Below are 12350 nucleotides of genomic sequence, written 5' to 3'. Positions count from 1 at the left end.
TCAAATCACTGAAAACTGTCACTTACCCGAGCTTCACACGGAGAACATATCTGAGTCACAGTAAAAAGTCCAAAGGTTAAAGTATGAACCAGGAAATAAGCAGAGATAATAAAAACAGGTGCAGTAGAGATAAAAACACACTTCTGTCTGTGAGGATGTTGAATCTAAAAGCTACAACAGTTCAACTAGTTTCTAGATCCTGGAAATGAGTTCAGCAGGCTTCATATTATTACTACTAACAGTACAGGAAGAAGTACTCTGATACTTTACTTTGTCTTCTTGAAGCTGAACATAAACTTGTCATAGAAGTAAAAGTACTGCAGTATTATAGTGATGTAGTATGCAGTATTACAGTAAAAGTACTGCAGTATTATAGTGATGTAGTATGCAGTATTACAGTAAAAGTACTGCAGTATTATAGTGATGTAGTATGCAGTATTACAGTAAAAGTACTGCAGTATTATAGTGATGTAGTATGCAGTATTACAGTAAAAGTACTGCAGTATTATAGTGATGTAGTATGCAGTATTACAGTAAAAGTACTGCAGTATTATAGTGATGTAGTATGCAGTATTACAGTAAAAGTACTGCAGTATTATGAGTGATGTAGTTAAAGTACTACAGTAAAAGTACTGCAGTATTATAGTGAAGTAGTTAAAGTACTACAGTAAAAGTACTGCAGTATTATGAGTGATGTAGTAAACGTATTACAGTAAAAGTACTGCAGTATTATAGTGATGTAGTATGCAGTATTACAGTAAAAGTACTGCAGTATTATAGTGATGTAGTATGCAGTATTACAGTAAAAGTACTGCAGCGTCTTCTATGAGAAAACTTATATTTCTAGTAAAGAGGAAATATAAGTGAAATATAACTTGTGAACAGATTTGAGGCTCATTTATGGAATTTGTGGAGGAGTAAAATGTGACTGTGTCTTTCTAATCTAGTGCTATTATTATTCTAATGATCATAGTTTGATCAGATTATAGAAGGTGAAATATCCTCAAGTGTAGGCTACATGTTGGTTATTTTATTATTATCTCTTTCTTTATGTTTTATTGTGTCTTCCATCTTCTCTGTCTCATGATGAGGAACAGTCTGCTGCAAACCTGCTCAAAGCTGAACCTTCCTAAACCCTCCTTCCTTCCTAAAGTAGCTTCAAGGACCTAAATGTGATTGTTGATGTGTTTACTGTTAAAGACGATAAAAACAGGAGCTCAGTTGTCGGGGGGAGGGGCCAGACAAAAGATAGCTCAGAAAACCCCAATGATGATTACGACGGATGGTTTTTTTCAGGTTCCTGCATCACTGACTCTCTACTGTTCTCTCTACTGTTCTCTGATGCTCTGAACATCAGCTGTTTCTATTATTTAGTCCACCCTCATTGATAGAAATGGACTAAATATGAGAAACAGCTCTCAGTAGAGAGCTGTTTCTCTCAGTAGCCCGGCTCTCAGTAGCCCGGCCTTCGTCCATGGGGCCCGGCCGGGCTGAGGCAAAAACCCGGACATGGGAGGAGTTCGGCGAGCCCATGGAAAAAGACTTCCGGACGGCTTCGAAGAGATTCTGGACCACCATCCGGCGTCTCAGGAGGGGGAAGCAGTGCGCCGTCAACAGTGTGTACGATGGGGACGGTGCGCTGCTGACCTCGACTCGGGACGTTGTGGATCGGTGGAAGGAATACTTCGAAGACCTCCTCAATCCCACCGACACGCCTGCTGGTATGGAAGCAGGGCCTAGGGCCTCGGGTGTGGGCTCTCCTATCTCTGCGGTGGAGGTCACCGAGGTGGTCAAAAAGCTCCTCGGTGGCAGGGCCCCGGGAGTGGATGAGATCCGCCCCGAGTTCCTCAAGGCCCTGGATGTTGTGGGGCTGTCATGGTTGACACGACTCTGCAGCATCGCGTGGACATCGGGGGCAGTGCCTCTGGATTGGCAGACTGGGGTGGTGGTCCCTCTTTTTAAGAAGGGGGACCGGAGGATGTGTTCCAACTACAGGAGGATCACACTCCTCAGCCTCCCTGGTAAGGTCTATTCGGGGGTGCTGGAGAGGAGGGTCCGTCAGATAGTCGAACCTCGGATTCAGGAGGAGCAGTGTGGTTTTTCGTCCAGGCCGTGGAACTGTGGACCAGCTCTACACCCTCTGCAGGATTCTTGAGGGTGCATGGGAGTTTGCCCAACCAGTCCACATGTGTTTTGTGGACTTGGAGAAGGCATTCGACCGTGTCCCTCAGGGAATCCTGTGAGGGGTTCTCCAGGAATACGGGGTACCAGACCCCCTGATAAGGGCTGTCCGTTCCCTGTATGACCGGTGTCAGAGCTTGGTCCACATTGCCGGTAATAAGTCGGACTCGTTTCCAGTGAGGGTTGGACTCCGCCAGGGCTGCCCTTTGTCACCGGTCCTGTTCATAATTTTTATGGACAGGATTTCTAGGCTCAGCCAGGGTGTGGAGGGGGTCCGGTTTGGTGACCTCAGGATTGGGCCACTGCTTTTTGCGGATGATGTGGTCCTGTTGGCTTCATCAGACCGTGACCTCCAACTCTCACTGGATCGGTTCGCAGCCGAGTGTGAAGCGGCCGGGATGAGAATCAGCACCTCCAAATCCGAGGCCATGGTCCTCAACCGGAAAAGGGTGGAGTGCACTCTCCGGGTCGGGGATGAGATCCTGCCCTAAGTGGAGGAGTTCAAGTACCTCGGGGTCTTGTTCACGAGTGAGGGAAGGATGGAGCGGGAGATCGACAGGCGGATCGGTGCGGCGTCTGCAGTAATGCGGACTCTGCACAGATCCATCGTGGTGAAGAGAGAGCTGAGCCGAAAGGCGAAGCTCTGGATTTACCAGTTGATCTTGGTTCCTACCCTCACCTCTGGTCATGAGCTTTGGGTCGTGACCCACAGAACAAGGTGGCGGGTACAAGCGGCTGAAATGAGCTTCCTCCGTAGGGTGGTTGGGCTCTCCCTTAGAGATAGGGTGAGAAGCTCAGTTATCCGGGAGGAGCTCGGAGTAGACCCGCTGCTCCTCCGCGTTGAGAGGAGCCAGATGAGGAGGCTCGGGCATCTAGTCAGTGAGGTGTTCGGGGCCCATCCCACCGGTAGGAGACCCGGGACACGCTGGAGAGACTATGTCTCTCGGCTGGCCTGGGAACGCCTAATGTTAGCGTAGTTAATAATAGTTATAGTAATAATAATATGAATAGTTAATAACAGGACAGTTATCATGCTGGGTTCATTAATTCACTTTATTAAAGACTGATCTTTAGATGATCTCACAACACTGGAACAGTAGCGAACATCTTTTCATGTTTCGTTAAATGAAATGAAACCAGTTAAACATCTTACTGACATTATTCCACTTTTACATTCGGGGACAAAATGACATAAAAGTTCTACAGTTTCATTCTCAGGATGTCAGATATTCTTTTTCAGGGTATAAAATTCTCCACATTTATGGTTTAATATCTTTAAAATATGTCATTAATATGTAATATGTTGTAATGTACAAAAATAGTAGATGACAGTAGAGACTCGTCAACTGTTCATCGTTATCGTTTAACGTTAGCTAGCGGAGGCGTTGCTCTTGTTGCTATGGTAACCTGTAATTGAAGGAAGCGTGTTTGGACCCTGCGGAGCTCCAGCAGGAAACAAGAGACTCCATTAAAGTTCGATTTATTTCTGAAGGTTCAACTTTAACCTCCTGCCTCCTCATATGGAGACGACATTAAACTTCACTCTGCTGAACTTTGACCTGCTGTCCTCGTTCATAAACACCTCTTTGTGCCACCTAGTGGTCAAAAAAGCACATTACACATTAATCAGTGTAGAGACCAGATGGCTTCTTGGCCAAATCAATCAGCTGATCCCAGATAAAAGTGGAGCAGGAACAAAACCTGTTTAATAATGTTTATTTATGTTTAATAATGTTTATTTATATGAATTTGACTCATTTTAGCAACAAGCTACGACACTGCTAATCAGGACGTTGGGACTGTATTATCATTGGTGTAAATGTGAGGAAATAAATCGTTTTATACACTGATGAATTAATTGTGTTACAGTAAAATAATCATTGGATCCTGACAGTAACAACAGCAGAGTCAACTGAGACTAATCAATGAATCATGTAGAAGGAAAAATAACTGAGTGTTTGAGTCTGAGACAGATCTGCTTCACAGTGCAGAGTGTGTGTGATGTTTGATTTCAGCAGCTGATCTTCAGTCAGCAGAGTTTCTGTCCACAGGAGAGACTCTCCCTCCTACAGAGGAACCAGAGAGACTCTCCCTCCTACAGAGGACACAGAGAGACTCTCCCTCCTACAGAGGAACCAGAGAGACTCTCCCTCCTACAGAGACACAGAGAGACTCTCCCTCCTACAGAGGACACAGAGAGACTCTCCCTCCTACAGAGGAACCAGAGAGAGACTCTCCCTCCTACTGAGGAACCAGAGAGACTCTCCCTCCTACAGAGGAACCAGAGAGACTCTCCCTCCTACTGAGGAACCAGAGAGACTCTCCCTCCTACAGAGGAACCAGAGAGACTCTCCCTCCTACAGAGGACACAGAGAGACTCTCCCTCCTACAGAGACACAGAGAGACTCTCCCTCCTACAGAGGACACAGAGAGACTCTCCCTCCTACAGAGGAACCAGAGAGAGACTCTCCCTCCTACTGAGGAACCAGAGAGACTCTCCCTCCTACAGAGGAACCAGAGAGACTCTCCCTCCTACTGAGGAACCAGAGAGACTCTCCCTCCTACAGAGACACAGAGAGACTCTCCCTCCTACAGAGGACACAGAGAGACTCTCCCTCCTACAGAGGAACCAGAGAGAGACTCTCCCTCCTACTGAGGAACCAGAGAGACTCTCCCTCCTACAGAGGAACCAGAGAGACTCTCCCTCCTACTGAGGAACCAGAGAGACTCTCCCTCCTACAGAGGAACCAGAGAGACTCTCCCTCCCACAGAGGAACCAGAGAGACTCTCCCTTCGACAGAGGACACAGAGAGACTCTCCCCCCTACAGCGGAACCAGAGAGACTCTCCCTCCTACAGAGGAACCAGAGAGACTCTCCCTCCTACAGAGACACAGAGAGACTCTCCCTCCTACAGAGGAACCAGAGAGACTCTCCCTCCTACAGAGGAACCAGAGAGATTGAACCAGAACAGAACCCAAACCCAGCATACAGAGGTTCAGTGAATGTGGTGTTGAAGGTGTGGAGGTGGATCAGTGTGTCAGAGGAGACTCTGTAGAAGGACAGAGTGCCAGCAGGACAGTCCACATACACTGCTACTCTGTTAGAGACAGAGGAGGAGGAGGAGGAGGAGGAGGAGGAGGGGATGTTTGTTCTGCTGTTATTGTGATAGACAGAGTAACAACCATCATCATCAGAGCACCTCAAACTCCAGGAGTGATCGTTCCATCCAAACCAACACTTATCACTGCCTCCTTTCCTGCTGATTCTTCTGTAACTCACTGATATATAAACGTTTCCTCTCCACTCGACCTCCCAGTAACAGCGACCAGTCAGATCATTTCCACATAGCAGCTGAGACCAGGAGTCAAATCTGTCTGGATGATCAGGATATGACTGATCCTCCTCCACATGTGTCACCTTCCTGTTGTTATCAGACAGTTTGAGTCTTCTGCTCATTGTGTTTGGATCCAGTTCCAGTTCACAGGCATCTGATGGAGAGAACGAGACACAATACAGCTGCAGTTTATCATCTGTTGATTTATGAACTACTTTACTGAAACCATTCAAACTTAAAGCGTCTCCATGACGACTGTGTTGGCCTCATACCAGCAGACAGAAGCAGGTGTGCACACAGTCACACAGCCTGATAACAAAGGCTGCATCTCAACTCTCTTATTTCATATTTCCTCCTCCATCCTGCCTGAACAGGAAGTTGTTCTGGTCCTCCATTTAACATTGGTCCCAAGTCTTTCTACAGTATTTCTGCTCTGAGGAAACGTGAGAGCAGCCTTCACTCAAGTCTTTTAGCGGCTCAGAGGAAGTTTACAATTAAAGTGTTTAAATTTGATATCTTCCCCTGGTCCTTATTTTAAATACGTCATAAAAAAACAATAATTATGGATAACGACTGATTTGAAACACTTTTATCGTGATGCAGTTTTCAGCCGTATTATGTTACTAGTACTGTACATTACTGTTAATAAAGTTTATTTAAAAAAAACCTGTTGACCTGAACTCTCTCTCTCTCTCACACACACACACATTGTTGATCTCTAATTGATAATGCTGATGTCTCCTGTGATTGGCTGTTGATGAGGTCACTGTTCATATATCTGATGTTTGGTTATTGGTCTCTGACCTCAGGGAGGCAACACCTAATTATTCATTCATATTCATGTTTTTATTGATTTTTAATGATTATCTTTGATAACTATTACTTATTGCTGATAATCAAACCTGCTCCTACTGAGTCCCAACAACTGAGACATCACTGAGGAAGACCATGAGATGTGACTGAAAGCTTTGGACATACAGAGTAAGTGAACCTTTAACAGTTCAGTTAGAACATGAACAGTCAACATGACAGTGATATTCAGTAATATTCATGTTTGTTCATCAGGTTTGGTGTAAAGTGAAGGTCTTTGCACATCAAGTCTGTTATTTTCATCTCAAACTGTCGTCTGTTACAAACACATTTTAGTCCAAATGCTCCAAACAGCTGAAGTCAGTATGAATGAATGAACTTTATCTGCAGGAGAGACATGAGGGACATTTTGGAGCAGGTAGCGCCACCATGTGGACATTTATAAAACATTTCTCTTTTAACTCCTGAACTGTGACCAACAGTTTCTGTTTCATGGATTCATTGGTTCAAGAAAAATGTCAGTTTAGGCCACGCCCATTTCTGACTAAACACATTTTCCATCATTTTCAACTTTTTTCACTTCTTTTACATATTTCATCCAGTTTTTCTCAAAGTTCTCATGAATCAAACTGAAAACACACTCACACTTCCTCACACCAGGTTTCAGTCTCTGCAGTCCACCATGGTCCATCCTGGAGGAAGAGACAAAGACATAATCAGCTTCATACACCTTCACTCATATCCACCATTAAACATGAACCAGAGTCTCTCAGTTAGTCAGAGTGTCTGTCCATCTGTCCATACCTGAGAGTGTCCACCTGTGTGTCCATACCTGAGTGTCCACCTTTGTGTCTCTACCTGAGAGTGTCCATCTGTCTGCCCATACCTGAGAGTGTCCACCTGTCTGTCCATACCTGAGAGTGTCCACCTGTCTGTCCATACCTGAGAGTGTCCACCTGTCTGTCCATACCTGAGAGTGTCCACCTGTCTGTCCATACCTGAGAGTGTCCATCTGTCCATACCTGAGAGTGTCCAGTCTCCAGTGTGGATCCTCCAGTCCAGCAGACAGGATCTTCTCTCCTGAGTCTCCTGGATGATTGTAGCTCAGGTCCAGCTCTCTCAGATGGGAGGGGTTGGCACTCAGAGCTGAGGCCAGAGAAGCACAGCCTTCCTCTGTGATCAGACATGCTGACAGACTGAACACACACAACACTTCATCTAATGAGCTTAAAAACATTCTCAACTCAATAAACAGGATTTTGTCCTTCAGGCCTTTATGTTGACACTCAGCGCCCCCTGCTGTATGTTTAGGTTAGTAGGAGAGGGTTAGGGTTACCACCTGTTGCTGCTGGAGGCTGAATTACTGAAGCTCACAGTTTAATCCGATGCCATTCAGTTTTAACTGTGGCATAACTTTTGGTGTGTTTGCTCCGTGTCCCCTGACGTCAGGGGACAGGGTTAACACCTGGCTGACAGCAGCAAGAAGACTCTACTATGTGAACACATGCTTTACACTGCTCGATTATAAATATTTATACTACACAATCTGTGACAGTCAGTGAAGAAAGATTAATCACATCATGTTAACGCTAACAGACCTAATATTTATATAACATGTATATTATATATTTGTTTATTTATTATATATTCATATATGTATATATATTCTGACATATGGTTTGCGGCAAAAGTAGACTGTGCCCAGTGTATTTTTTTTACAAAAAGAGCAAAACTTTCCTTTTTTGTTTGCCATGAACTTTTTTGGTTTTGTTGAGTTATCAAATGAGGTGAAAATTAATTTTTACTTTTTACTTTTGTACTTACATACATTTAACTGATCTGAACTCTCTGACTTTTAATTGAGCAAAGAGTTGAATCAGTACTACTACTTTAGTACAGAATGAGAAGACTTTCACCACCTCTGATATTACAACACATGGGCTCAGAATGTACAGAAAGTATATTTGGTATTAGAACTATTCATGTAAACTAGAAAATGGGGATAACAAAATATTACTTTATAAACATAATCATAAAAACTGACCTGAGAGTTTCCAGTCCGCAGTGTGGACTCTCCAGTCCAGCAGAAAGCTGCTTCACTCCTGAATCCTGCAGGTTGTTGTGACTCAGGTCCAGATCTCTCAGACTAGAGGACTGGGAGCTGAGAACTGAGGACAGAGCTGCACAGCTTCTCTCTGAGAGGTTACAGCCAGTCAGTCTGGAGAAGAATCAGCAGAACAGAAGAAAACTATTGTAAATATGACTTGAGCAAAGATTAATCTGGATAGTTCTGTGTGCACTTACAGAGCTTTGTTGGAGGCTTTGACCACTGGCAGCAGCCTCAGAAGAGCCTCCTCTGAAGCAGAGTATTTCTTCAGGTCAAACACGTCCAGATCTTTTTCTGATGACAGTAAGATGAAGACCAGAGCTGACCACTGAGCAGGAGACAGTTTATCTGTGGAAAGACTTCCTGATCTCAGGTAGTGTTGGATCTCCTCCACTAGAGAACGATCATTCAGTTCATTCAGACAGTGGAACAGATTGATGCTTCTCTCTGCAGACAGATTCTCACTGATCTTCTTGATGTACTCGACTGTTTTCTGATTGGTCTGTGAGCTACTTCCTGTCTGTCTCAGCAGACCTCGTAGGAGAGTCTGATTGGTCTGCAGTGAAAGACCCAGGAGGAAGCGGAGGAACAAGTCCAGGTGTCCATTTGGACTCTTTAAGGCCTCATCTACAGCACTCTGGTAGAAATCTTTTAGTTTAGGTTTGTCTTTAAAGACTTTAGACCACCTGGATGTTGTTTGTTCTTCTGCCAGCAGATTGACTCCAGACTTGATGAATGTCAGATGGACATGAAGAGCAGCCAGAAACTCCTGAACACTCAGATGGACGAAGCAGAACACCTTGTCCTGGTACAGCCCTCTCTCCTCTTTAAAGATCTGTGTGAACACTCCTGAGCACAGTGAGGCTGCTCTGATATCGATGCCACACTCTGTCAGGTCTGATTCATAGAAGATCAAGTTGCCTTTCTGTAGCTGCTCAAAAGCCAGTTTTCCCAGAGACTTAATCATCTTCCTGCTCTTCTTACTCCAGTGTGGATCTGTCTCAGAGGCTCCATCATACTTGATGTTCTTCAGTTTGGACTGAACCACCAGGAAGTGGATGTACATCTCAGTCAGGGTCTTGGGCAGCTCTCCTCCCTCTCTGCTTTTCAACACATCCTCCAGAACTGTAGCAGTGATCCAGCAGAAGACTGGGATGTGGCACATGATGTGGAGGCTTCGTGATGTCTTGATGTGCGAGATGATGGTGCTGGCCTGCTCCTCATCTCTGAATCTCTTCTTGAAGTACTCCTCCTTCTGTGGGTCAGTGAACCCTCTGACCTCTGTCACCATGCCGACACACTCAGGAGGGATCTGATTGGCTGCCGCAGATCGTGTGGTTATCCAGAGGCGAGCAGAGGGAAGCAGTTTCCCCTTGATGAGGTTTGTCAGCAGCACATCCACTGAGGTGGACTCTGTAACATCAGTCAGGATCTCAGTGTTGTGGAAGTCCAGAGGAAGTCGACATTCATCCAGACCGTCAAAGATGAACACAACCTGGAACTCTTCAAACCTGCAGATTCCTGCTTCTTTGGTTTCAGTAAAGAAGTGATGAACAAGTTCCACCAAGCTATACTTTTTCTCTTTCACCACATTCAGCTCTCTGAAAGTGAATGGAAATGTGAAGTGTATGTCCTGGTTGGCTTTGTCTTCAGCCCAGTCCAGAGTGAACTTCTGTGTTAAGACTGTTTTCCCAATGCCAGCCACTCCCTTTGTCATCACTGTTCTGATTGGTTCATCTCTTCCAGGTGAGGCTTTAAAGATGTCTTCTTGTCTGATTGTTGTTTCTGGTCTGTCTGGTTTCCTGGATGCTGTTTCAATCTGTCTGACCTCATGTTCATCATTGACCTCTGCAGTCCCTCCCTCTGTGATGTAGAGCGGTGTGTAGATCTGATTCAGAAGGGTTGGGTTTCCTGCTTTAGCGATCCCCTCAAACACACACTGGAACTTCTTCTCCAGGTTAGACTTGAGTTTACGTCGACACTTTGCAGCACGAGCTCCTGAATGAACAAACAAGAAATGAAATCAGTGAGTGGATCCTACAGAAAGTCTAGAAATCTGAGCATGTAAGTGTGTCTATGTAGTTTTTCCTCCTCCATCAGTTTTATTCAGCTCATCAGTGGAGGACAAACAGCCTCTGATCTGATGCAGATGTGTGCAGCATATTAACAGCAGAGTTTGAAATATAAACCTCTCCCATGTTGCCTCCATTTCCTCTCCATCATGTTAAATCTGTTAAAATCCTCTTACTGCTCTGCAGACGCTCAGCCAGCTCCTCCTGCTTCATTCTCCTCAGGAAGTGCACTGTGATCTTCAGAAATGCCTCTCTGCTCCTCCTCTGCTTTTCCTCCTCACCGTCCAACTCCTCCTCATCCTCACTCTGACTCTCTAAGTATTCTGAGTCATCTGGACTCAGACCCCTTTGGACTCTCTTCAGCTCGTTCTTCACAAAAGTGACGATGTTCTCCTCCAGCAGCTGGAACAGAAACATAAAGTGAACATTTCATTTAAACTGGTAGAACACAACATGTGATTCATGTGTCAGTCTGAAGGCCTGCTGGTCTAAACAGAGCAGCATGGACACTGTTAGGACCTGAATGCTACTTTACTATTTCATCTGTGGTTGATGGAGTTAATAGTAAAAGGTGTGTTTGTGCATGTACACACCATAAATATGGAGTCCAGATGTGTTTGATGCTGCTGTGCAGACTGATCACTGGGAACCTCTGAGCTCTGCTGCTGAACTCTGTGGAGAAAACATCACGTTTAAGGACATTTAATGACTGGAATCTGCACGCAGCTTATTAAAGATGTTCTGTCATGATGACAAAATGAACTCCTGTAAATGCTGCTCTGATTACTGGATGTTAAATTCTTACCTTCCATCAGCAGGTTGTCCATCTTTAAACGTAATAGGGTGACCCATAGAGAAGTCACTCTTCATGGACACACAGCTGGGTTCAGGAGAGTCTGCTCTCTGCTGCTGCATCCTGATATGAATAAAACAGAGACAAAAGCATGCAGTTAAAACCAAAGAAATTAAAGATTAATCATCAGTTTAAATGTCAGAATGTCAGAGGATTTGTCATATTTGGACATAAAATGAGATAAAAGCTCAGCAAACTCTTGGTTATAAATGCAGTTTTGTTTGGGAGGTCTGTAAATTATTAAAATTACCACTGGATCCTTAGAATGAACAATAAAACCAAGGTGTTCAGTAAAACAAAATAACTGCTAGCGGACTTAAGGAGAAAGAGGAGTGTGGAACCGCTCCCGCGCACATCAAAGGAGTCGAGGTTGAGAGGATTAGTGACTTTAGATTCGTGGGTACGCACATCTCTCAGGATCTCTCATGAAGAAGGCACAGCAGCACCCCTACTTTCTGAGGTCAGTAAGGAAAGTTAACCTCTCTCAGGAGCTGCTGCTGTCCTTCTATAGATGTTCAGTGGAAAGCATCCTGGTGTGGTTTACAAGCTGCACCAAGGATGAGAGGAAAACACTACAGAGAGCAATAAACAGAGACCATCGCGACCACACACTTCCCCTCCCTTAAAGACATCTACAGGTCCCGCTGCTTACGACGGGCCACTAACACAGTAAAAGACTCCTTCACACTACTACCCTCTGGTAGGCACTACAGGTGCCTTAAAACCTGCACTTCATAACTCCTGAGCAACTTCTATCCTTCTGCCACCAAGGAGCTGAACAGCAATCTCGAGAAATAGACTCTTTTAAATTATTAACTTTAAATAAGTACAATACGATGTGAAATAATGGCTGCAGCATCTACACTGACTTGTTTATATGATGACTGTTCATGATTAAGTTTTTTATATATATTTTATATTTTTATACTTTCTGTTATGTTGTTTATGTCGCACCACGGAGGGTTGCACGAACATTTCGTTGAAACAGTAAT

The 12350-nt window shown here is 44.6% G+C and overlaps 1 protein-coding gene across 1 annotated transcript in view; it reads right to left on the bottom strand.

The window, feature by feature from the left end:
- Positions 1-4038: 4038 nt before the first annotated feature.
- The window catches only part of LOC128377010 (NACHT, LRR and PYD domains-containing protein 12-like), a 34222-nt gene continuing 25910 nt past the window's right edge, over positions 4039-12350 (bottom strand). Inside the window, exons 16-17 of the mRNA XM_053336889.1 lie at positions 4548-4595; positions 4039-4370 (exon numbers count right to left, since the gene is read on the bottom strand). Of these exons, the coding sequence (XP_053192864.1) occupies positions 4568-4595 (28 nt within the window). The 3' untranslated portion in view covers positions 4039-4370; positions 4548-4567. The remainder of the gene's footprint in view (positions 4371-4547; positions 4596-12350) is intronic.

Source organism: Scomber japonicus, chromosome 2, assembly GCF_027409825.1.
Source record: "Scomber japonicus isolate fScoJap1 chromosome 2, fScoJap1.pri, whole genome shotgun sequence".
Classification (NCBI taxonomy): domain Eukaryota; kingdom Metazoa; phylum Chordata; class Actinopteri; order Scombriformes; family Scombridae; genus Scomber; species Scomber japonicus.
The sequence above is the reverse complement of the archived record's forward strand: the minus strand, read 5'-3'. Positions and strand labels throughout refer to the sequence as shown.